This window comes from Vitis vinifera, chromosome 7 (genome assembly GCF_030704535.1).
Source record: "Vitis vinifera cultivar Pinot Noir 40024 chromosome 7, ASM3070453v1".
Classification (NCBI taxonomy): Eukaryota; Viridiplantae; Streptophyta; class Magnoliopsida; order Vitales; family Vitaceae; genus Vitis; species Vitis vinifera.
In genome coordinates, this window is record NC_081811.1 from 15,414,473 (window position 1) to 15,441,866 (window position 27,394).

General features: G+C 33.4%; 3 protein-coding genes across 10 annotated transcripts; all 3 read right to left on the minus strand.

Moving 5' to 3' along the window:
- Positions 1–3,231: 3,231 nt before the first annotated feature.
- Positions 3,232–11,696, minus strand: LOC100248179 (uncharacterized). 8 transcript variants are annotated; one of them, XR_009466043.1, is made up of 7 exons: positions 11,561–11,696; positions 6,074–6,242; positions 5,870–5,986; positions 5,440–5,522; positions 4,389–4,460; positions 4,081–4,240; positions 3,232–3,395 (listed from the first exon to the last, which is right to left on the minus strand). XR_009466043.1 is itself a non-coding variant. In XM_059738037.1 (6 exons), the coding sequence occupies exons 3-6, from the start codon at positions 5,978–5,980 to the stop codon at positions 3,346–3,348; spliced, it is 387 nt and encodes a 128-aa protein (XP_059594020.1). In that variant the 5' UTR covers positions 5,981–5,986; positions 6,074–6,242; positions 11,561–11,696; the 3' UTR covers positions 3,232–3,345. The 8 variants fall into 8 exon arrangements, 4 of the variants coding, with proteins under 4 accessions (XP_059594020.1, XP_059594022.1, XP_059594019.1 ...); XR_009466045.1 differs by lacking the exon at positions 5,870–5,986 and having other exon boundaries at positions 3,232–3,454; positions 4,087–4,240; XM_059738037.1 differs by lacking the exon at positions 5,440–5,522 and having other exon boundaries at positions 4,087–4,240.
- Positions 11,697–12,293: 597 nt separating this feature from the next.
- Positions 12,294–12,719, minus strand: LOC132254015 (putative disease resistance protein At4g19050). The gene has a single exon (XM_059737705.1). The coding sequence runs from the start codon at positions 12,717–12,719 to the stop codon at positions 12,294–12,296; it is 426 nt and encodes a 141-aa protein (XP_059593688.1).
- A 707-nt stretch (positions 12,720–13,426) lies between these two features.
- LOC109122094 (disease resistance protein RUN1-like) lies at positions 13,427–14,716 on the minus strand. Its single transcript, XM_019218310.2, has 2 exons — positions 13,891–14,716; positions 13,427–13,756 (listed from the first exon to the last, which is right to left on the minus strand). Exons 1-2 carry the CDS (start codon positions 14,551–14,553, stop codon positions 13,442–13,444), a joined length of 978 nt encoding a protein of 325 aa, XP_019073855.2. The 5' UTR covers positions 14,554–14,716; the 3' UTR covers positions 13,427–13,441.
- Positions 14,717–27,394: the final 12,678 nt, after the last annotated feature.

Genomic DNA, 27,394 nt, shown 5'->3' on the forward strand with positions numbered 1-27,394 from the left:
CTCTCTCTCTCTCTCTCTATATATATATATATATATATATATAGTTCTATTAATCCTATTATACCTTTAGTTAAGGATGTTTCATAAAAAGCATCCATGTAACCATAATTATATGACCAATTATATGCCTTATTTATTATTTTATCCCAAAAAATTCTCTTAGGAACTTTTTTTGAAAAATGAATTAATTAAATCCAAATTTTGCAAAGATGAATAAAGAGGATCATATAAAAAAGACGCTAAAAATATTCCTAGTGCAATAATGTGAAAGACACAATTTAAACTTTCACAAGAAGCCCTTAACTTTTGTTGAATTGCATTCTATACTTAAGTGTTTAAGTCTTCGTCCATGCAAATTAACTTGGTTTTGATGCACAGTAGTGTCCAACTTTTGACACGTCATTAAAAATTGGAACTATATTTAACACCCATGTAGACAAGTCATAGTCTTGACATGAAGCGGTGTTGTATTTTCAGCACTTAATGCGGCTTAAGGGTCAAAGCTTTACTCATGCAAGTTGGTTTAGCTTGGATGCTCAATGATGCCCAAATTTTAACACCTAATTAAAATTGTCATATTTAATGTCTATGGTTGTCATAGCCTTGATGTGGAGTAGGATTGTATTTTTGGCACATAATGCGATTTGAATGCTAAAGCCCTCACTCATGTGAATTGACTTGCCTTTGATGCATAATGGTGCCTAAATTTTAATACTCAATTAAAATTAAAAACATATTTAATACCCCATCTAGGCAAGTCATAGCCTTGACATAGAGCAATATTGTATTTTTGGCAATTAATGCAATTTAAGTGCTAAAGTCCCCACTCATGCAAATTGACTTGCCTCCAATGCATAATAGTATCCAACTTTTAATACTTAACTAAAATTAGAACCATATTTAACACTCATGTAGATATTGGGATAAAACCTTTAAAACCATGAGATAGTGTAATGATTATTTCAGTTCTCTTTTGTCTATTCCATTCAAGACTGATATCTCTTGTATTGTACATGACTTAGATGCTTTAGAAGTTGCATATAATATCTAAGTTATAGCTTCTTTGTAAGTAGATGGTTTGTTCATAATTGATTTATAGACTTATACAATCTATTTGAGATTGTAGTACATTACCTCCTAATTGAAAGGATGTGTAATACCGAGATTATTGTGCACTACCTCATAATTAGAGGGATGCGTGTGATGATGATGATATTTTAAATAAAAATATAAAAAAAGAAGTTATAAAATGTAAACCGAGGAGTTATAGTTTTTAAAAAGAAAATAAAAATAATTAACAAAAATGAAGAAGATTATGGAAAAGAGAGATCTAGAGAAAAATATGAAGAGATAGAAAAGAGAAAAACCCTACAGAGATAGAAGAAGAAATAAAAAAGAGAAAAGTAAAAAAATAAACTTAGAAATTTCACTATTAATTGTTTTTACTTTTTACAAAGGAAAAAATCTAAGTTCTTTAAGGAATCTATTCTTGTTCTCAATAATAAAATATTTTTTAGATTATATGTAAATAAGAAAAGAAATTCTTATTGTTCATCTAATTTGTATAGGGTTAGGAAGTCAAAAAAGAAAAAATAAGTGATTTTAATAAATAAAAAAGAAAAGAAAAAAAGAAGTGATTTTAATAAAAATAATTAATTAATGGTAGTACGTGGTCGCTAATTTAACCTTAAATAAAAAACAAAGTCTCTATGAGTAAGAGTTTTTATTATTATTTGGAAAAGTCTTTATATAATAAAATTCAGAATAAATGTAGAAATCTTAAATCACTTTGTTCCCTATCCTAAAATCAAATTAGGTGCATGAATTTTTTCGTAGGCTCTAGATCCTAGCAATGAAAGCAAAAATAAAATACAATTTTTAACATAAGGATCTAGGTTCTAAATTCAATAATTCATTCTAAATATAAAGCCTTGGATAGGTACTAAGATATTTATAAAAGAAAAAAATGAAAAAAAAAAGAGTTTTAATTTTAGATAGGCATAATGATTAGGATCTCCAAATTCCATAAGATTTTGGGATAATTAAAAAATACAATATTAAAATAAAAGCCAAAAAAAAAAAAACCCTATTCAAATTACTTGACTATATATCTAACATCATATTCAACTCCATATTGCACTATAATAGTTATGAGCTTTTTTCATAAATTAATTTTGATTAAAAAAGAGTATTTTGTAGTAGAAGATTTTTTGTCACAAAAATTATTTGTGGTGAGTTTGTTGCAATAAGTCTTGAAGCAATTATTTTTAAAATTGAATTTTATAACAAAATAAATAATTTTTCCACAAAATAAAATTTGTGACGGTATATCATTTTTTTATAAAAATAATCATGATAAAATATCATCTTTTTGCCATAAAAAAAATTCATGATGAAAGATCCCTCTTTTACCATGATATATAATTTTTTGATGAAATATATTTTATTACAAAAAAATTAATGATTTAATATTATGCATATCACATGTTTCACCTTTAATTCATCTCCCTTGTTTCAACTTTAAATATCATTTCTAATGATTTAATATTAACATTTCAAATGAAATGTTTGATGGAAACAATTTTGTACACAACATCAACTTTCTAAACAATAGAAACCTTTTGTATGGTCAAGTATTCACTTGTCAAAAACATGAACTAAACATTGAAGAAAATGGTCTATTTTACGCAGAAAATTTGCATGGCTGCTAAGGGAAACATTTTTGAAAGAAATGGTAAATCAGTCCTCATGTTGTGAAGGAGTTGTTTTGTTCTTATCAAAAATAAAAAAAGAAATAAAAGAAAAAAAAGAAAAAAAAGAGAGATATTATATAGTATTGGAAAATGAAGGGGAAAGAATAGTTCAAAAGCGAAGTCAGCAATAGGACTATAAATTAGATTTTAGAGAAGTATTTGCAAGCCTATTAGTTTTTTCATACTGTTTGGAACCCGATATAAGAGAAAGCAATCAAAGAAAATAATAATCTCTCTAGCTATTTTGGGTCGAAAATGAAAATGTGAGAAGATAGAATAAGGAAAAACAAGCAAGGTTGGAATTACTTCATAATTTCTGGCCTGTTGCAGGATAGTTAAATATGCAGAATTTAGGGTCAAAAATATACCTCATAAGGAAGAGTAAACGGGAATAGGAAGCAGGTAAAATAATATTCAGAAATATATTGTGTTTGAAATCACTCTACAACAAAACTACTTGTGATAAATCCTGTAAAGATTACTTGAAAGAAACAGACTACTCATTGATATAATATAGTAAGCATTTCATGCCATCAATATTATTTGTCAATTGTAATTTGAAAAGGAAATAAAAGAATTCTAGGAGTATAACCTATGCCAATCTCCCCAATGCAAAGGATGACATTTCCCTCAACTGTACATCTGCATAATGAAGCATCTCAATCAAAGGTTGCACCAACACCTCTCTATGCAATATGCACCTGTAAGAATCTAAAATCTTAAAAGAAAAAATAAAAACCAGAGAAAATAGGAAGAAGAAGAAAAAGAAGAAACAATAACATATATATGATGTGTTATTGTTTTTCGGCATCACTAAACACTCCTTTAGCCCATTCATTTGTGATATTCTGGGCAACACAGCCAGAAAAATAAGGCAAACTGGGGTATTTCGCAAACACATTTCTCAATTCAGAAACAGAACTACAATTCTAATGAGTGACTATGGGAAATGCTTCATGATGTACCTTCACCAATGTCTCAAGAAAAGGGTCACCAGTAAATTGATACTTGTCTCAGTTGAGAAGGGATAAGAAATAGGGGTTTGATACCAGTTCTTGATACTTTCTTAGTTTTCAAATAGGGAACATAAATTAGGCCAGTGCAAGGTTTACCAAATCAGTCAACCAAATATGCTGAATTAATTCATCAAATACACACATCATGGCTTAGTTTTTTCCAAAATAAAAAAGGAAGAACATCAAACATCGGTAGAACAATTCAACATAGTCCATTCACAAAATCAATAATTTTCCTCGAAGCATAGGTGCAAGGTGGAATCAAGTTCAAGTTAGGCTTGATTTCCCCAAAAGTTATGTACAAGTTTTACCTTTACCATGTTCAGAAGCATCATGGGAGGACTTAAAAGTTGCTGATGAACTACTTCTGCCCCTAGTGGTAGATTTTGACCCAGATAACCGGCTGAGGTCTTCATCATCACTAAAGGAAACTGCACTTCCAGTTTCTGCAGTACCTTTACTTGTGATATTCTACAAAAAATTGAAAAAAAAAAAAAAAGATTGGAAAGCTGCAGAGAGTGGATAAATATTGAACAATAATGACAGGTAAAAAAGGGGGAAAAAATCCAGACATGGACATCACTTGTTCTGCTAAGAAAACTAGAAGAATAAGCATTACCTCCAATGACTGAGCACCTGACATGAACTGTGGGGTTTCCTTGGAGTGCACTGACCTTTCCTTGACCCGCTCCTGCAATAGTTATATTTAGTTACCATCAAACTATATATTTCCTATATAGGCAAGGTATGCAGGCAGCGGGTTCACACCAAGTGTCATTGAGATGCCAAATGCTACTTCTGCAAAGCAATGTCCTAAAGGGGAAGGAAGAGTACATGTAGAGAGATTCCTTCTTTTACTCAAGAAGTCTTAATCCTAACTACTCAAAAGGCAAGTAATATAATTAACTTTTAGATTTAAAATCACTGCTTATATACTTAGTAATGCCCGCAGAAAGGGAAAGAAACCACCTAGGAGACAATTAGACAACACTAGGAAATATTGAACCCTTACAATAATTAAAAATCATCTACAATATACTTACAATTGTTATATTCAAACAAATTCAATACCATATAGATGTGGTGCAACTAAAAACCAACCTAAACTATGTGATATTGTCACAGAAATTTGAAGACATAATATGGAGTACTCACATGTGTCTCTTCCAGATTATATTGAACACAAGAATAGAAAGACATTTTGTCATCTTTGTAGACAAAATTGTGCAATGCAAGATTCACATCATTAACTGGAAGGATCTTCATTTTTTGCATCAATGAATATCATTCTCAGGGACCCAGAAGTGAAAGAAAGAAAAGGCTAAATAACTATACTGCTTCCATTATCACACCCAAATTTCACTTATCCAAGTCCTATTTGATCCAGTAATTGTTAAAAAATAGAAACTTCACTCTAGTAGAGGACAAGTAGAACCAAGCCCATAGAACTGCAGTCCATGCCTGAAACCTAGATGTAGTCTACAAAATTCCACATTGTCTCTCCTCTGTTGCCATTAAAAACTAATTCATGGTTTCCCCCGATTTCAATTATATTTTTTGGTAAAATATCAATGGTTTATCAGGGTTCCACCAGAATGAAAATTACCAACTGAAGTGACATTTAAAAGTTAAGAAAAGGAAAGAACAGATGAAACATGACGATTGAGTACCAGATTGTTCTCAGCAACTAAGGCTTCTATATTTTGTTGATTCAGTTCTTCTGGGCAAAGCCGCTCAAAATCATCAATTTTGGCTGCAGTTCAGGAAAGAAACCACAGTCATTCCATTTCCATTTAAGGAGTGAAACCAAACATCAATAAAAAGGAAAAATAAAAGGAAAAAAAAAAAATAGACTCTGTCGGAAATGCACTTGTATCAAAGAACAAGATAGATAATGTATGAAAACCAAATTTTTTATTAAGAACAGAAGCACACCATCCCTAGGAAAGACAAGACCACCATCAATAGACCTCATATCATACACAGAGATACATAGCCCCAAATTCACAATAATCTTCGTCACAAGACTTTCTGTCCCTTAAATGCTTTGAAATCTCAATAACAAATTAAAAACGCAAAGATAATGCTCAATCTCCAGACCTTGTCTAAGAAGAGACTTTCAAACTCTCCTTTGACGGCTTCATTGAGGGGAAGGTCCAGAAGATGATGCCGCAATTGCACTGTGTGCTCAATCAAGCTAAGGAAGAACATCTAAACCTAGAAAACGTAAATTTCAAACTGAAAATCAGTGACAGAGGCAGATTATCACAGGAAATTAAACAAAATAAAGTAAAAAAAACTAACAAAATGTCTTCTCCAACTTGTTTTCGCAGTCTCAAGGATGCTCTTTTTTCTGTAGGGTTCTTCAGTGAGATTCTGGTTGATCTAGGGCTTTAATCTCCGACCGATCAGACAATGGTGAGAGGAGAGACCGAAACCAAAGTTGATGGGAGAGGAGAGCTTAGCTGAAAGCCTGAAACAGAAAAATCATTTCAATAACGTGAAATAAAAATAAAAATAAAATCAAAATTAACAGAATGATTTTAGAATTAAAATTTATTTTAATTTTATTGTTCTTAAACAAAATTAACAAAATTTGACTCTAATCTGGAAAAAAAAAAATTCAATATATATATTTAAATATTTGTCTCCTGGCATGCTTAAGACTTTTTTTTTCTTTTAATTATTTAGTGTGAAATTAATTTGAATTAATTCAAAAATCTTCTTTTTTTCCCATAAAAATTTATGGTAGCAAAACATGAAATTTGTTACCGTGTTGTTCCAAATATTTAATAATTTTAAGGTTATGTTTGGTTTGCAAAAATATTAGGAAAAGAAAAAAAATGATCTTCTCTTGTTTGATTGTCTTATAAAAAATATCCAAGAAAATTAAATATGATTAAAACTAATTAGAAACTTATATATTTTTAAATTATTTAATCTTTATATCAATGAATTAAATTAAGTAAAATGAGTTGAAAATAATATATAAAAATAATTTATCAACTTTTAATTTATTTTTTATTTTTGTTCACTTTTTCTTTCTTTATACTTTTTTCTTTGTTTTTTTTCCTATATTTTCCCTCAAATTTTTCGGAACCAAACATAACCTAAGATATTAAAATTTATTCCACTCAAATGTAATTCATTTAATAATCATATCAAAATGAAAGTCCAAGAAAAACCCGTTAACATGATTCCAACTTGTTAATCTCCTATCAAACTACGATAACATGATTATAACATATCTAAAATGTTAAATATATAAAAATATTATTTTTAAAATATTTTTTTTAACATATTGTGGACCCCGCATTTCGGCTCATGCGTTTCCCACTCGATGGCGAGCTCGAATTTTGTTTTATTTGATGAAATTTGATTTTTAGAAAAAAAGACTTGGAGTCGCCACTTATTTTAATTTTTTTAAAGGGAAAACAAAATAAGAAAGAAAAACCCTAAGTGTGACTCCTTATTTTGGAAAAGGTGGTCTGTGAACAACCGGATCAGGTTCGGGGGTCAGGTTACTTATCGGGAAGGTACAGTAAAGACCGCAGCACCCCTCTAAGTCCCTAAAGTTGGGTTTCTACTAATAAAATGAAGCAATCATGACAATTGATAAGGGAATCAATGAATACTCAGAGTGATCATGCACATGTGAGAATCTAAACATGCATACAGAAAATGACCCGAGCGGATGTGGATACGTACCTAGGCAGTGATCCATGAAGTGCTATCAAGAAGTGAGGTTAGTGCACAATTAAGGAATAATTTCGAGCATGTCATAGAGCAGAATAAAATCAATCATGCATGACAATTAAATCAAACAAACAATCAATCAATCATAAGGAAATCACATATGTTGGGCCCCCACCAAAGCCCGATTTATATTACATGAATTAATCCCATAAATTCCATTATTCTGAATTACGGAAAATTCGTTCATGCTTATTAAAATCAAGAGGAGCAGAAGATTGTTTGAAGGCCAGAATGGAATTAAAGCTATTTGAGAGAAAATCGGATTTTTGAAATTCATTTGAAATATTGGAGTCCCGAGGGTTATTTAAAGAAAATTGGGATTTTAGAGTTTACTTGAAGATCAGACTTTCAGGAATTAAATGTGAGAATGAGAATTTTTAGAGATTAAATTTGAACGAGGTTGGAAACTTGAAAATGATTTGAAAGTTCGGGATTTTAAATGAGGGGATAAGTGGATGAGTGAATAAGTAAAGGAATGAAATAGCGATGGTGAAACAATAGAGTTTAGGTAAATAATTGCGAAAGATGGAATTTTAGAGATTTGAAGATGTGAATTTAGAGATTGAAAACTTAAGAATTTATTTAGAGATGAGATATTTGGTATATGAATAACTGAATAAGTGAGTGGATGGGATAACATTGATAACGAGAATAATCATTAAACGACGATATGTGGGCGGTAGAGCTTTTGAGGTTGGAAATTAGATTTGGAAGTCGGGTTCTGATGAATTGAATTTTAACGGTTATATTAAATAGATAATATGGAATAATAATGCTACTTAATGGAAACAATATTTTAAACGAATAGAAAATGAGTAGTGGAATTTTTAGGATTAAAAATTAAATTAGGACGTTGAATTTTTGAAGAGTTAGACTTTAAATAAATAAATAGATATATGATAATAATTCTAACCATTGAAAATAACATTTAGGCGGATAATGGAATTTCTGGGATTGAAAGTTAAATTAGGACATGGGGTTTTTGAAAGATTGGACTTTAAATAGATATGGGATAATGATGCTAATTTTTTTTTTTTGATAAGCAAATATGGGATAATGATGCTAATTGATGAGGATAACATTTAAACGAATTGTAGAATTTTTTAGGATTGAAAAATTAAATTAAGACATGAGGTTTTTGAAAAATTAGATTTTAAATAAATAAACTAATATGGGGTAATAATACTAATTAACGAAAACAACATTTAAACGAATAAAAAAAGGATAGTGGAATTTTTAGGGTCGAGAATTAAGTTCAATGATTGAGATTTTTAAAAGAGGTAAACAAGTATCGAGTTTTCAATTGACGAAAATAACATTTAGACGAATAGTGGAATTTTTAGGATTGAAAATTAAATTATGACATTGGATTTTTGAAGGATTAGACTTTGAATAAATAAATATGAGACAATAATTCTTAATTAACGAAAATGACATTTAGACGAATAGTGGAATTTTCAGGGCTTGGAAAATGAAATTAGGGCATTGGAGCTTTGAAGGATTGGATTTTAAATAAATAAACTCATATAGGATAATAATACTAATTAACGAAAATAACATTTAAACGAATAAAAAAGAATAGTGGAATTTTTAGAGTCAAGAATTAAATTAGGACGTTGGGTTTTTGAGGAATTAGACTTTAAATAAATAAATAGATATATGATAATAATTCTACTTAAGGAAGATAACATTTAGACGAATAAGGTTTGAACGGACTGTTGAAAAATTGAATTAAGATATGGGATTTTTGAAAGGGTAAGACTTCAAATAACTAGATAAATATATGATAATAATTCTTAATTGATGAAAACGAGATTTAAATGGATTATTGAAAGATTAGATTAAGATATGGGGTTTTTGAAGGATTAGAATTTAACTTTGATGAGTGAGATTTTGAAAGATGATGAATAGATACGTACGAAATAATAATAATAGTTGACAATCATAATGTTTAAACTAGTGAAATTGAATAGTGTAAATTTCAAGATAAAAATATACTTAACAATAATAATTTATCTTTTAATTGTCTTTAAGTTGAGCTAACTAAATTGGTGAAGATAAAATAAGATAAAAATAAGAATAAATAATAATAAATATAAAAAAAGCATGAATAAGTTAATAATTTGCTAAGGTTAGAGATTCAAAAACTTGTTTAGATATAATATAGCCAAATGGGCTAATCCAACATGGACTTGGGCCATGGAGATGGCTAGCATAGGGAGCAAAGGGGCCTTTCATCAGCAACTGTGGGCCTGGGCTCCAACTCAAGCCCAAACCTGTCACCAATATGGGCAAGCCCAAGGCACCAACTTAAGGTGGACTTGGGCCAGGAAGATGGCTGGCCTGAGGCTCCTCACCCTCACAAACGGGCCTGGGCTCCAACTCAGGCCCACACCCATCATCAATGGGCGAGCCCAAGGTGGAAGAAGGAGAGAGGATGCCAGTGTGGAATGAGTCGCTTGGGGTGGCATCGACATCGTCACTGGATGTCGCGCCAGCGCCTACGCTCGCGCCAGTGCCAGCCCACCTGCACCTGAGCCCGCACCAGCACCAGCCAGCACCAGCCAGTGCCTGCCAGCACCAGCCAACACCAACCAGCGCCTGCGCCAGCGCTAGCACCGACTGCACCTGAGGCCGCGATTGTGGATGCTCTTCGGTATAAAATCTCCGACAGAATGGAGAACTATGGTATTCACCATGGCAGGACATCGAGAACATGGGAAAATAGCAAACAGAGCACAATGGGAAAGAATAAAACGAACCCATACAAGCCATATTACATGTTTGAATCAATGGGTTTAGATGAGGGTGAGTTAAATCAAACAAGCATCCCATGGAATTGAAATGAAAGATAACAAGACTCCCGCATGATGCATAGTGAAATTTAAACAGAGTTATGTTATTCTCGAATCATCCCAAAGAAAAATGAAGGAGATAGCAACCAAGCATAAACCATAAAACTAAACACAGAGCCAAACGATCCACATAAAGAAAATATCCAGAAAAATAGAGAGAGATTATGCTCCAATGAAGAAAAACCCAAGCATTCATAGCAGTCATACCTCCTTTTCTTCTTTAGGCTGCCTCCAACCAGCCAGCTTACCTCACCCCCAGCTTCCCTCCTTTTAGACCCCCCAACCACCTTCCTATTCCCCCTCGTCAGCCAGCATGGGAGACCCCAACCACTCCCATGAGCAACCATGCCTCTTGCCGGTTGTCCGCGTCTCAGGCCATGCATGGGAAGGTCCCTCCCTCTCTCTTCTTCCACACATGTCATGCAAAAGGAGAAGGAGAAGAAACCAGCTTCCCTCACTTCTAAAAGGGTCCACACACACACACACACACACACATTAATTTTTAATTAACTTAGTTGCTTAATTTTAGTTATAAAACAACCACCCCTAAAAGAATTATTTAATAAAATATAAAATATTTAAATAAAATTAAATTTTATAAAAAAAATTATAAAGAATATAATTTAAATAATGGTGTAGCTATTTATAAATTAGTAACTACTCAATGAAATTTTAAAATCTAAACATTTAATAAATCTCAAAATCAAATGGAAGATATCCCACCTCAAAAAATATATACCAAAATATCAATTACAAAATACAAAAAGACCACTTTTAAGAATTTATTTTTATAATATATATTAGGGTTTAAGTAAAATTAATTTATAAGCATTAAATAAAATTAAAAATAAAATAAAAAATATTTTATAAAATTTATTTAGTATCTATACTTATCTAAGTTGGATACTTTTAACTTTTAAAATTTGAATATGGTTTCGGGGTTCTAAATTCAATAATTTATTTTAAAGATAAGTTAGAATAAATACTCACATCTTTTTTAAAAATGAATTTTTTTATTTTGGTATCGTTAAGAATAAACAGTTAAAATCAAAGCTTGAACATATCTAATACCACGTTCAACTTCCCAAACAAATAACAATATTAGTTGTCGGGATACTTCTTTTCACTAATTCTAATAAATATTTTAACCTTGAGTAAATGAAAAAGAGAGAAGATGTACCTTGGCGGAGGGAGCTGGAAACTAGACATGTGGGTGATCCTCTGTATCATCATGGCTTCTTTTGACATTGAATAGTTGAAGGCTCTGTTGAGGATGATCTTGCGCATAGATGAGATGGATCCCACAACTTTCCACTTTGAAAGCTGTCTTGTCGCCCCACCCACAAAGGGCCGAAAATCTAGTCTTAAACTTGTTCCACCTATTGGATCGATACTCACTTGAAATGGCAATCTGAGGGAAATAGACCACCATCAATGTTGGATCTGCCAATAATGTGCTATTCTTCATGTCTAGACTATAATTCGGAAAAAACTGTATCGTCTCCATGTGTCCAAATTGATCACCATCGGATATCAACAATTGAAGATCAAGACCGTCTTCGTTTTCGTCATCAATTGGAACATGATGACAGAATAAAGCAAATCCCAAGAAGTTGTTATCTTCATACCAATTCTTTGGGAGATCTATTGTTATTTCATCTCCCATACTCTTATGACTTATCCACTCTGGTATTCCTCTACGTCCTAGAATAATAACATGTACATGGTAGTCCTCCGAGTCCTCCCAGTATGTTGCCCATTCAAAATATTCCTGTATAAAAATAGCATGTAAATTTCATGCCTTCATTAAAAAATAAAATAAGTGCCATATGTAAAATTCATACCTGAATGTGTGATTTTAAGTAGTTGGGAAAAGAGGACCAGAGTGGATGCTTTGCATCACTTGATAAAGTTTACAGGAGTGGACAACCATGTGCTTCTATCCGTCTTAGACTTGATGGAAGCTCTGGAATTTCTTTAAGCATCAAGCAACAATTCATGATAAGGGTACGCAACCGAGAAAGACGAATGATGCCACCAGGTATGCAATCAATGTTGCTTCCACTCACATTTAACGATTGCAATGAGAACAAGCACCATAAATCATCAGGGATTGCTCCTGCCATCAGATTGCAACCACTTACATCTAGTTCTTCTAACTGCATGCTTCTCAGATTGTCGGGCAATTTGTGGAGCTTTGGACAGTTACGAACAAGAAGAGCATGAAGACCCGTCAAATTACCAATGCTGCTTGGAAGAGTCTCAAGGTTCTCACAATTGCTCAATTCCAACCTTCCCAGATATTTTTGACGTAAAGAAAGGCCTTTTGAATGTTCCATGATCTCCGGAAAAATCTCTAGATTTGAACAATCATTGAGATAGCAGATTTGCAGGGATTCCAATTGTAAAATGTTGCTTGGAACACTCCTCAAGTTTTTGCATTTTCTCAAATGTAAGTATAGAAGTCTGGGAAAATGACCTATCAAGCAAGATAATTCTTTAATAAGAGTATCACCTAGATCAAGCTTACACAGATTTTCCATATTCTTTTGGATCTTAGGGAACTTCTCAAAATTTGAGCAATTATCGAGAAACAACTCTTCAAGAGCCTCTCAACACTCAATGCTGGTTGGGAGTTCTTTAATACCACTATCAGATAACCGAAGCGTCTTTAAATGTCTCATATTCACAAAGAAAATATCAGGGAACTTCTCAAACTTTGAACACTTTGAGAGATTAAGAGTTTCAAGAGATATCAAGGACCCAATGCTGCTTGGGAATTCTCCAATTCCACTCTCACTAAAATTAAGCTCCCTAAAAAATTTCATCTCAGAAAATGTGCCATAGATGAATGAAGTTTGTTGAAGCTTACACAACCTTCAAGATTAAGTTTCTCCAATTTTGGCATCCTTGAGAATTTGGGTATTTTGATGAGCTGTTGTGAGTTACTTAGATCAATGAACTTCAATTCTGCAAGACACTATAGCAAAAGATATTTTTTTAAATAAAAACCTTCCATGAACTTGAAAATTAGCATAAAAAGAAAGAAATTAAATAATGATTATAACTTCTCCGCTTTCAAAAGTTCTTTTATGTTGCTAGACTTCAAGTTGATTGCAACAAGCTTCTTTCCATGAAAATTTGAAGGCAAAGACACTAAACCTTCCCAATGAAGATAGTTTAAATTAGGAGGAAATTCAAAGTCTTTAGGAAGAGACATTTTATGCTCATCGCCAAGACTATAATAGACTTTGAGTAATCTTAGTTTTTTCATCTTGGCAAACACTTTCTTCATCTGGGCAAATATTTTTGTAGTGAACCAGTTTTCTTTTGATCTAGACAAGTCTAGAGAAATGGTTTCAACATTTTCCATCCCCTGGAAAACAAGATTGAAGAATCAGGGAAAACAAATAGTAAAAATCCTAACTTTTTAAGAAAAAAATATTATTAAATCTTTTATCTCCCAAAAGAGCTTAAGTAAGCTATTGAATTTAAATAGTTGATTCTTACCTCTTCACTTTCAAATTTACAACATATATCATCTGGATTCCATAATCTGCTCCATTTGCTAGGGTCTTTGGGATGTTCTTGAACAATTTTCTTGCACATTTTCTCGATCAAACCATGCATATGTAGCCTATTGTTTGAGATAGTTATAAGACATCTCTCCGTTAGAACTTTTATATTTATTTCACTATACAACTCATAACCGTCCCATATTTTTGAAGCAAAGTCTTTATCTTCACCTTGAAAAAAACAAGCAATGTCAAGGAGTATCATCTGTTGTGTAATGTCTAATCCATCAAAGCTTATTTTAAGCACATTTTGAATTTCCACTTCAGGTTCTTTTTCCAATTTGTGTAGTTCACTTTCCCATTCACGTATTGTCTTGCCATATAAAAAAGAACCCAAAACTCTCAAAGCTAATGGAAGACCTTCACAATATTGTACCGCTTGATGTGAGAGATTTTCAAAATCATCTTTTGGAAGATTTGATCGAAAGGCATATTGACTAAAGAGCTCAAGTGCTTCATTGGAATTTAGTTCTTCAACCTCATATAGGTAATCCACATTAAGCATAGTTAGGCATCGTTTATCTCTAGTTGTGATGATGATTCTACTTCCTTTACCATACCAAGTTTGATTTCCAGCTAAAAATTCTAATTGGCCCATATAATCAACATCATCAAAAACAATAAGAGCCTTTTGAAGGGAAAGACTATTTTTTATCACATGGGCTCCTCGGCGAATATTGCTTATCTTTTGATTTGCTCCCTCTTGGATATCATTAAGAAGTTGATTTTGTAAACCAAGTAGACCTTTATTTTTGTAAACCTCTCTGACATCAAGGAAGTTGCTACATTCAAATCCCCAAGAAATTTGATTATATATATATATATATATATATAGATATATATATATCCAACAATGGTTGTTTTACCTATTCCGCCAATTCCACATATCCCAACCATGCGAACATCATTTGACTTAATACTCAATCCCCAACTTATTTTTTTAAAATGGGAATCCATTCCAACTAAATTATCCCTAACAAACAAGGGTTTACAATTCAATATTCTATTGGCGATGGTGGTAGTAATTTTCTTGATATGCTCTGATTCATACCTAGTAAATATGAAGTAAGTTAGAGAAGAACACATGGTGAGATGAGCAATAAATGGTAAGGAATATCAAGGTAATTTGATGATTTTTGGTATCCTGATAACATTTGAAATTTCATTTACATATTCCATAAATCCAAAAGGAATATAAAAAAAATGAAGAATAAAATAAAGGATTTGAATATGATAGAGAACTGAACTGTTGAGCCCAAAAGACATACATCGTTTTGAAACCAATCTTGGTCAGATTAAGGTCCCAAGGAATGACTGAGAAACCACAAATTTTCAATGCTTGAAAACCATCGATGGAAATTTTGGGAAATATTGGGGATATTTTTCACCGAAATTTCGGTTATTAGTGGAGCTTACACCATGCCGAACAACTTTGTCCATATCCGGTCAACACATATGCTTGAAATATAGAAACTAGTTTTGCCTCCAAACAAAAGCAAAGTACTAATCCTTTCACAAAAGACAAGGAAAAAAGTCGGAGGAGAAAAAGAAGCTCTTTTTTTAGTATCATGTATGCATGACAATGAAAAAGAAAAATGAAAACTTGAACTATATATTACACCAGGTTAGAGACCCTATAGTGCTTGCATGCTTTGATTAGATACGTCACGAGTTCTAGACCTGACAATATGTATTCAGGCCTCATCCTTCATTCTTCATTATGATATTTTCCATTTTGACATCATCTCATCACTTTTTCCGGCATCACATATCACCACCTGTGATATTCATTCTCTGTCTTTTCTCTCATCATTGCCTACTCGACATTATCCTTGCTTTACCTTCAGTGGTGTTTTTTCACACGTCATTGCATGGAGGATTGTCACATTCTTTCCCTCCCTTCACCCCATGGGCAGTGGTTCACAGATCTTAGTTTGAGAAATTGTCTTGTTAGTGAGGATTCATGTTACATCAATATGTTGAGAGGGTTTGATCATTTGGGTATGTATTTTCATGGGAGGTCATTCATTATTGATCAGAGTATGTGCAAAAAAAAAAAAAAAAAGTGCATTGTTCATTATACCGTTTTCCATTGAGCACATGTATGGATGTGCTAGTTTGCTTCATTGAGTTTATGTGTTAGAGAGTGTTCGTATGGGAGCTTCTTTCTGGGATTCTATCTTGGTATATATTTTGGGTGAGAGTATAAGTCACCCATTCGATTTTTGTGAGAAGGACGGATGACCTTTCTTTAGGATTTCTGGATCCTTGCCCTATTTGTCATTTCATCCATTTTTATGTGACTTATCTCCATGCTTTGATGCAGGTTGACCATCACTCGTTTTTCTATCTTTTTGTCTTCTTCTATCTTTATTTTATTCCTCCATTTCACTATACCTCATATGATTTTTTTATTTTCTCATTCTGTTTGATGTTTGACTTGGGTTCAGCATCCACACTTTATTCTTGCTTATTTGATATGTCATTCATTTATTATCATTTTCCATGTTGAAATCCTTAGGTCCGCAACTCATGATGTTTTCTACGCATTGCGTGTCATGCATGAAGGGTATAGGGATTATTTCATTAGGATCTTTGATCCTAGTTTCCTTTCATTTCTTTCACCCTATTACCTCAGCCTACGTTACATCCTGTGTCTTAAGACCACCCTAAGACCATAACTTCATGTTGTGCTTGACAGTGCACACATGAGCAATACTTGAGATTGGTTGGAGATTATTTCTTGGAGTATGATGGATGGGGAGTTGAACTGCTGGATTACACTAGGGCATACCCCTCTTATCAATGGCGGATTTTCAAAGGTGATGTGATCTACACTGGGCATACTCTGCTCATCGATGACATTTTCTTTCAGGATGATACCCTACACTGGGGCATAGCCATTTCAGAAAGCGCTTTTATTGGAAATACAGTCACTCTACTCGATATTCTACATTAGGACACACTCCACTCATTGATGGTTGATTTTTGAGATGATGGTTCATTTTGAGACATAGTTGCTTCATATATTGCACATGTTGAGACATAGCCTTCTCATTGGCGATGGACTTTGATTTATCTTGGAGCATAGACACTTTAGATGGTTTATTATGGGGCATAGCCACTTCATTCATATTCATAGAGCACGGGGATTTTGATTCATATGGATTATGTTGAGATGTTTCCATTTTTAGCATCAGGAGTATAGATTGATTGATTTGTTGACGTACACTACACATGGTCCTCCTCAACAATTGTTGACTCGGATACACTACTTTATATTGGGGCATAGCTGGGATGGATAGCATTTTCATTGGAGTATAGCCACCCTATCAAATCCTTTACACTAGGGCATATCCATCTTTTGGAGAGATATCATATTGATTCTTTACATTGGAGCATTTGACGGGTGATATGGAGATTATTGGACTGTTTCATTTCGTTCTCATTGCATACTAGGGCATAGCCACCTAGTCGGATGTTTTGACATCGAGACTTGACTTTCTATTTATGATTACTACTTTTGATGGATTATGGAGCTATTGACACCTTGGGTTTAGTCTTCTCGGCATACTTGGATGATCTCAGATACCTACCTAGCTTTCATTTTGTACTCATACATTTCACCATTGATACTTTGTGTTTCTATCTTACCGGAGCTTGATCATTACCTTCTTTTATCCCACACATCTCACCATGACACATGACCTCACACCCCTATCTCGATTAGGAGAAGATGTAGATCAGTCCTTGATTTCTTTGGTTGTAGTTTCATACATCTTTTGGACTTTGGGTTCAACATCTTCCATGATGGTAGGGTCTGATAGATTGTTGATTTATTAGTGATTATGCTTTCATTTTGACAGTTGGCATGTTGAGTGTTGATTTACTTGCTATTTGCATTTTGAGCACTGGTCATCATTTTTTTTTTATTCATTAGCATGGTATCACGATGCATGGTCCTGTTTGGAATTACCTATTTGAGGTTAGACATTTTCATTACATGATGGATGGGCATATTTTAGAGCACAATAATTTTGGAGCATTTTGTATCTCAGTTTGTTCATCGTCACATGCTGGGGCATACCCCCTTCTCTGAGAGCACTAGACCTTTCAGTAGACTTTCATTCACCTTTTGATCTAGTTGTTGGCCCTTGCAAGTTGCATACTAGGGCATACCCTCTTTCCCTAAGATCATCAGACCTTGCACATGCTTCATTATCTTTTGACCTAGTTGTCGATCCTTATGAGTTGTCATATTGGGGCATATCCCCTCCTATCGAGTTTGCTTGCATCGTTATCTTGGTTATCCTTTGGCTTTGGGCCACTTGATTAGATCACCATCATGCCAGTTCAGTTTGAGTCAGGGTCGCGTCTCAATCAATCAGCCATCTTCCTGTCAGTTTGTGTTTAGTTCGAGTTTTTGGGACCACACCCATATCGATCAATCATTCACCCTATGTTCAGTTTGAGTTTTTAGAGTAGACCGCACCTATACGATTGGACACATCTTTGTCTTTTCTTTAGTTTGGTGATTTTGGTCATGGCGACTACGTCCCATCCTTTTTATGTTTCAGTAGATTTCGATCATTGCGACCGTATCCCATATGCTTTAGGTGATTTCAGTCATTGTGACCGCATCCAGTATGTTTTAGGTGATTTCAGTCATGACGACCGTGTCCCATCCTTTGTATGTTTCAGGTGATTTCGGTCATTGCGACTACGTCCCATATGTTTCAAGTGATTTCGATCATGGCGACCGCGTCCCATTCTTTGCATGTTTAAGGTGATTTCGGTCATTGTGACCACCTCCCATATGTTTGAGGTGATTTTGGTCATTGCGACCGCATCCCATATATTTCAGGTGATTTCGATCATTATGACCATGTCCCGTATGTTTCAGGTGATTTCGGTCATTACGACCGCGTTCCATATGTTTTAGGTGATTTCGGTCATGGCGACCGCGTCCCATTCTTTGTATGTTTTAGGTGATTTTGGTCATTGTGACCTCGTCCCATATGTTTCAGGTGATTTCGGTCATTGCAACTATGTCCCGTATGTTTTAGGTGATTTCGGTCATTGCAACCGCGTTCTGTATGTTTCAGGTGATTTCGGTCATGGTGACCACGTCCCATCTTTTGTATGTTTTACGTAGTTTCGGTCATTGTGATCGCATCCCATATGTTTTAGGTGATTTTGGTCATGGCTACTACGTCCCGTTCTTTTTATGTTTCAGGTGATTTCGATCATTGCGACCGCATCCCATATATTTAAGGTGATTTTGGTCATTGCGACCGCGTTCTGTATGTTTCAGGTGATTTTGGTCATGGCGACCACGTCCCATCCTTTGTATGTTTTAGGTGATTTTGGTCATTATGACCGCGTCCCGTATGTTTCAGGTGATTTTGGTCATGACGACCACGTCTCATCCTTTTTATGTTTTAGGTGATTTAGGTCATGGCCATCGCGTCCCATCCTTTGTATGTTTCAAGTGATTTCAGTCATTGCGACTGCGTCCCATATGTTTCAGGTGATTTTGGTCATGGCGACTGCATCTCGTTCTTTTTATGTTTCAGGTGATTTCGGTCATTGCGACCGCGTCCCTGCTGTTTTAGGTTATGGTGACAGCATCCCATTCTTTTTTTTCTTCTTCAATTTTGTGATTTGGATCATTGTGACCTCATCTCATCCCTCCTTGATCTTAGGTGTTTTCAGTCATGGCAACCGCGTCCAATCTTTCCTTTAGATTTAGGTGACTCTAGTCTTTGCACACATTCTCCTCATAGCTTCATATTCCATCCTACTTTCGTGTGGTAGATGTGTGTTTTCTTCTCTTGTACACATTTATCCTTGTGCTCCTTGGTGGTTCAGCTGCTACTCGACTTCAACATCGATTTTCGAGTCGCTTTTAAAGACTTTTCTGAGGGAGTCTAGATCCATAATGTTTCTTTAAAGGCACCTTAGGAGTTTTCGTTCTTGCCATTTTTATTAGGTTTTTAGAATCCATTTGTTCTTATTTTGGTTTAAGAGAGCTCGTGTCATACTAGGACAAATTTAGTGGTTTTTCTTGTTCTTCGGCGAAGTTCACTTCGTTTCGCTTGTGTATACACTCACTTCACTTGTGAACTCCACCAAAGAGGGGCATATTTGTACACCCCAAAATTTGTCTCATACCCATTCTTACTTATTTTATTTTATTTTTATTTACTATTATGTATTTATAGGGCTTATTTTGGTTGTGTTTATTTAGGCTCCTTCCATTTTAATTTTAGCCTAACCTAGGCCCAACTTTCTATACTCATATGTGAGAACTAATCCTAGCAATTCCTTTTCCTTTTTAATCTCCACCATCCATTCTAAAAGTCAAACCCTAAAGGCTTTTTTTTTTTTTTTTTTCTTTTCTCATTTTCATACCCATGACACTACCCTTCTCATTGCCAGTGGCACCATTACCAGTGGTGTCACTGCTAGCGGTGCCATTGCCGACGACACCGCTAGTAGTGTTATATAATATTTATTTTTAATTCTCTTTTGACTTTAATTGAAAGATTTGTTTTCTTAATTTGGGAAATTTACCAACTAGTTTCTAATTCCCTTTTGACTTTAATTATTTTATTTTGCAAGACTTGATTTTGTAACCTTTCAAATTTCACAACGTGTCTCTTTTTAAATTGTATGCATGTCATGTGTTTGATGTGTATAACTCATCACTTGTCAATGTCAAATTTTGTTGAGCTAAATAGTCACAATTTTGATAATCAATTAATCCAACAATTTTTTTTTTTTTTTATGTCTACAAATGTCCTAATGTCAAGACACAACACGTACATGCGTTTGTCTAAGACTTGAAGTTAGCCTTTTGGGCCTTTGACCTTCTTTCTTTGATTTTTTTTCCAAAGAAATATTTTGGTAGGATTTTTTCTTGTTTTAGAGTGTCTTTCTTCCACTTTTTTCTAAGACTGTTTTGTTATCTTCGTCTCTTTTCATTTAGTGTCAAAGAAGACCTTGTGTTACAAGAAAAGTTTTTTTATTTGAACATCACTTCTCTATATGTCTGTCTGTATGTCTCTCTCTCTCTCTTTTTTTTTTTTTTCTCTCTCTCTCTCTCTCTCTCTCTCTCTCTCTCTCTCTCTCTCTATATATATATATATATATATATATATATATATATATATATATATATATATTAAGGATGTTTCATAAAAAACATCTGTGTAACCATAATTATATGACCAATTATATGTCTTATTTATTATTTTATCCCAAAAAATTCTAATAGGAACTTTTTTGGAAAATGAATTAATTAAATCCAAATTTTGTAAAGATGCGGAGCATCGTGAAAATTCTGCAAAGTTGTATTTCACTTCTCCATAAGCCACCCTCCTGTCATTCTTGTTGCTCAAAGCATCCGGTTTGCTCCTCAATTCAAGAAAAGTCTTGTCATGCACATGGGTTCATCTAAGCAAATGCCAAATAGAGACCCATAGCCCAAATCAACAAGGCCTAAAGCACACAAATTCCAAGCCCAAATATAATGATAATTTCAAAGCCTAAAAGCAATGAAAATCAAATGAATTTAATTAGGCCCAAAAGTTTGTCTAACCTATAAGTTCGAATCCTATATTGTAAAGCTCAAACACATGGCCCACAAACAAACCCAATTTTTTACAATTGAAAATTTCAAGATAGAAAAGAAAGGGGTTTAGCCTCATGTTCTTGAAGAATCCCAAATGATGGAGGAACGAAAACCATGGCAGTGAATGAGTGATAGTGTGTAAAAGAAATAAATGGAAGAAAATAAATTAAGGAAAATGAGAGGGAGAGAGAATGAAGGAAAGAGAGAATGGGTGAAGAAGAGTGTGAGAAGGTGGGGATGAGGGATACTGCTAGCGTTAGAGAGAGGATGATGTTAACCATGGCGCGATTGAGAAAAAGGTGGAGAGATATGGCCATGGTGTGGAAGAGATATGGTGGAAAGATATATTGGAGTAGGGGTTGCAAAAAGGAAGAGATGTGGTAAAGAGAGGGTGGGTTAGTGGGGGTGGGTTTATATATGTATATATGTTCTTTGATTTTTGGGATCCACAAATATGCCCCTTTTTAGTAGAATCCAAGAGTGAAGTGAGTGTATAAACTAGCAAAATGAAGTGGGCTCAACTAAGAACAAGAAAGACCACCAAATTTATCCTAGTAAGACATAATCTCCCTAAGGTCATGAAAAGTGCTCATCAATATGCCAATAGGGAAACATGCAACATATTTCGAGAAAGGCTCTATTGAATAGGGCAGTGACAAAGTCTATGCTAAACACTAGAGACTATACTATCAAAAAGGAATGATGAATGGGTGAACAAGAGAAGGAAAAAGAAAAGAAAAGCAATCAGGGTGTGCCTCTAAGAAAACATAAAGGAAAGGTCAAACAGTTAGGGCACAACTCGAAGAAGCCAAGAAATGTTGGACAGTTAGCATTCGACTTTAAAAAAACTAGGAAATAAAAGGTTGAACAATCAAGACGCAACTCTAAGAAACTAGAAAATGTCAAACAGTTAAGGTACAACTCTAAGAAACTAGGAAAGGAAAGGTCGAATAGTCAAGGCGAGGTTTTAAGAAACTAGGAAAGACCAAATAGTTATGGTAGGCATAAAAAGCCAAAAAAGGTTAGACAGTCAGGGTACGACTCTAAGAAACTAGGAAATGAAAGGCTAAATAGTCAAGACGTGGCTCTAAGAAACCAGGAAAGACCGAATAGTCAAGGTGTGGCATAAGAAGCCATGAAAGACCAAATAATCAAGGTGTGACTCTAAGAAACTAGGAAATGAAATATCGGACAATCAAAGCACAACTCTAAGAAACTAGAAAAATCAGACAATCAGGGTGTGGCTTTGGGAAGTAGGAAAAGGTCGGATAGTCAAGGTGCGACTCTAAGAAACTAGAAAATGAAAGGTTAGACAGTCAGGATGTGACTTTAAAAAACTAGGAAATGAAATGTCAGACAATCAAGGTACAACTCTAAGAAACCAGGAAAGGTAAAAAAATCATGGTACAATGCTAAGAAACTATGAAAAAAAATGTCAGATAGTCCAGGTGCAACTCTAAGAAACTAAGAAAGATCGGATAGTCAAGGCACGACTTTAAGGAACCATTAAAAGAAAAAGTGAGACAGTTAAGGTGTAGCTCTAAAGAAACAAGGAAAGGTCAGACAATCAGGGCACGACTTTAGGAGCCCCTCATGAGTTGATCTTAGATAGAAAAGTGTATTGTAGAGCCTAGGTTGATACTCTACTATAGGGATACGACATTCAATACCAACCTCCGACTAATGGGGTAGTAGAGGTCACGAATAAGAACATTAAGAGGATTATGAGGAAGATAGTTGAGACTTCTTAAGACTAGTTAGAGAAGCTGTCTTTTGCATTATGAGCATATTGTACTTCCTTTCACACTTCTACGGGAACCACACCTTGTTCTTTGGCATATGGCATGGAGGTAGTGCTACCTATTGAGATAGAGATGAGATCATTGAAAGTAGCACTAGATCAATAGATATCTAAGGCCAAGTGGGCCTAAGCCCATTTTAATCAACTTAACCTCTTAAATGAGAGGAGATTGAGGATAATAGATCATGTTCGTGCTTATTAGAGGAAGATGGCCCATGCCTTTAGAAAGTAGGTCAAGCCCAAGCAGTTTTAGAAAGACGATCTTGTGTTAAGGATTATCAGAGGATTGGTTGGAAAATCGTGGCAAGTTCAAGTCTAATTAGAGAAAACCCTATTTTATTAAAGAGTTGACCTTAGAAGGGGCTACATGCTTGATGGATTTGGACGAAAATCAATTCTCAGAGCCAACCAACGTGGATCAGTTGAAGAAGTACTATGTTTGAGACCATGGCTAGAGGATGGATGGCCTTCATTTCGATTAGCCCTACCCTAATCATCTTTAGATTTCATATGATCCTTTGCTAACCATTTGAGCCTTACGAGGGTAGTGGACTTTTGTTTCTTATCTCCTTGACTACCCTTTTTAGACTGGGTTGAGACCCCATAGTGAGTGAGATGTGTGGTCATAGATTTTATGGGCGATTCTATCTAGAGTGATGTTGCATCACCCTTTGTCTATATTTCCATTTTTATCTTTTAACATACATTTTTATAGAATTTTTGTCATCAGGTGTTTGTTTTCTTCTTGGTTTGTTGTCATTAACTTTTGCTCCCTTGTTTAATCTTTTTCTCATCTTCTTGTTTTTATATTTTGTTTCATCACCTATCATGGTGGATTAGTAGTTGTTGACTCGTCTTTGTGTTGATGAGGATCATGTCAATGGGTTTGATCTTGAGACTTGGGGGTTTTGTGGGCTTTTCTATTTCTCAAGATAGTATGATTGTATTTGGATGATTGAAAGTAACACTAGATCACCCAGAGTCTTCGAGGAGAGTAAGAGCATTATTGATATCCTCAATGATGTACATGGGTAGCTCAAGTGTTCTTCGATAAGTCATGCTCACCATTTCACCATACCCTTGATAGCACATGTGAGGCAATTTTCTATTAGATCATGTGTAGAGGTTTTGTTGACATGGAGTTGGAGTTATTTGTTTTAGTGATCCATATGTTATACTGGGGCATACTCCTTATTATTTTTTTGATTTGATTGGTGGCTTTTTAATGTGACTCATTGATATGGTAATCATTACATTGGGGCATATTTTTTTCATGATGTTTTCACTCTTTGTGACTTCATGATCTATTTTTTATGTTAGGGCATACCCCTTATCATCCTTTTTATCAGTTTTGTGACTTTTGATATGATTCATTAACTTGGATGACCATTATATTGGGGCTTCATTTTTGGTTGTCGTTACTCAATGACCTGACAATTCATATGTTATATTGGGGCATACCTTTTATTTACCATTTTGATTGATTAACAACTCATAGTATGGTATATTAGTGTTGATGGTAATTACACTAGGGCATACACCCTTCAAGGTGTTTGTGTACCCAAGTCTGTCAAATGATCGATGTCGTTGGAGGTCGTTAGTAGGCGCAAATTGTCATATGAGTCGTTATGGGTTATGAATAGAGATTAGTAGGCGCAAATTGTCATAGTATGATAGAGATTTATTGACGTTTGCATACTAGGGCATATCCCTTGACTAGAGGATTCTTTACACCTTGGATTGTCTCGTTCATGTCATGTCGACGCATTTGAGCCCCGTTCATATCACTTTTATTAAATAAAATTGGATTCATGAGTTTTTTTAAGTAAAGTTATGAAAACCTTTTTCTAATAAAAGGTAAGCAAAAATTCTTTATTGGATAATTTTTTGTAATTAAAGAAAAATTATTTTTTAAAAGCAAAATTGTAAAATCTTTTAAAAGAAAATCAAATTAGAATACTTTTTGTAAATAAGATAATGAAGAAAAAAAATTTATAATAAATTTGGATAAAAATTTTTGTAATGATTTTTTTTAATAAATTTGAAACCTTTTTTTTATTAATAAGTTTAGATTCTTTTTAGAATCCAAATAATTTGTAAAGTTCTTTTAATAAAATTGGAGAAAAGAAACTCTCTTTAGACCAAACATAGACAACGTCTCTTTTTAATAAACTTTTTTCTTAAATCAAATAAAAATAAAAATAAATCTTTTTTGGTAGATATAAAAGGGATTGAAGTACTGTAAATAATTTTGTAAAAGTCATTTTCTCATTATAAATCATTTTTACTAATAAGATTAACTTGAGTTTTAATATGTAAGTAATTAATTGTGAGTGTCTTTTTTATAAAAATAATAAAAATCAATTTGCTTATGAAAAAAATTGAATTTTTAGATAAATTTATAAAAAAATCTTTTTTTCTAAATATTTTGTAAAACTCACACTTCTTAAACAGAAATTAAATTGAAATACTTTTGTAAGTATAATTGTAAAAATTCATTCAAATTTTTTTTACATAAATAATTTGAAATCATTCATTCGAAATTGTTATTAATTTAAAATATTTTTTAATCAATTTGCTAATTCTCTTATCATTTACATCTTGTAGTATGCTTTTATGATTATTTTCCTATATATTGTTTTGTTTCCTTAATCTTGCTATGATTAATTAATTAGTTGTTATAGTTTCCTCCATTCATTTAGTAAAGACTGTAGGTATATAGGTTAGAGGGGTGCTACAATTTATCATCATACATTCTCGATAGATAACCTGATCCTCGAATCTACATTTGGTTTTTGAAGACATGTCTTTTACAAATAAGGAGTCACACGAAGTTTTTTTTCTTATTTTGTTCTCTCTTTTAAAAATAAACTAAAATAAATCACAAATAAAATTGAATCTCACTTCTATTGGAAATCGTTTTGTATTTTAATAAAGTAAAATAAAATAAAAAGTCTTTTTTAAAAAAATTGTGGCCCATTTAAATATTATTTTCCCTAAAATAAATGAAATGTGGGGTCACATATCTTATGGAGTAACCAACTATGTCTATAGACGTGAGGCATATTTCTCAATGCGAAAACTACCCTAAGTCTTCTTTGATGGGAATAAGAGAAAATAATATACATACATACATACATATATATATATATATATATATATATATAATATTAATTCCAAAAGTGGGAAAAAGGGTCTCTGGTCTACAAGAACAAGTCTGTGAGTTCCATCGATGCATGGACTTAAGGTCTTGTAAGGACTAGCCAACTAATTCATAATTTGTGTGAATTTGATTGCCATGGCTAGAGGTACAATCTTGGATTTTCATTTTATTACTTGTAACTTCAGAGATTTTTATCTAATAGTTGGTATCAAAGCTAAGGTTCTCTGGTCAGGCTTTCGATTCAATACTTATTGTCTTAAATGAATTAAGTTCTATATTTTCTTATATGATAAGAAAAATTTATCTCCATATTCATTGGGTATTTCTAATTTAAATCATATGGAGAAAATTTAGTAGACTCCATATTTATTGGATATTTTTTATTTAATCCATATGGAGAAAATTCAATAGACATTTCTCATACGGAATATTATGTTTTTCTGGAATTGTAGTAGACATTTCTCATACGGGATATTATGAGATTTATTGGTGATCACATTGTTCTCACATTTATCTCTAGTTATTTGGTTTAGTTCTCCAATTTATTTATCTAGAGATATATTTGCTTTAAGAGAACTAATAGAGGACTTGAACCCGTGACCATGGGTTGCCCTCTTAACTAGAATAGTCCTTGAACCATTGGACCAAGGCCCATGACTTGTTAGAGATTTCCTCCTCTAAACTTAAATGTTGGCTCCATCACTATGAACAACTTGTATAAATTAATTTTTTATAAAGTAGTATTTAGAAACACTACTTATATTTTTTTTACCATTTATTTTGGTAATTCTTGATGTCATACTAAAGTAACATTTGATTAATTAAGTAATAGCCACAAC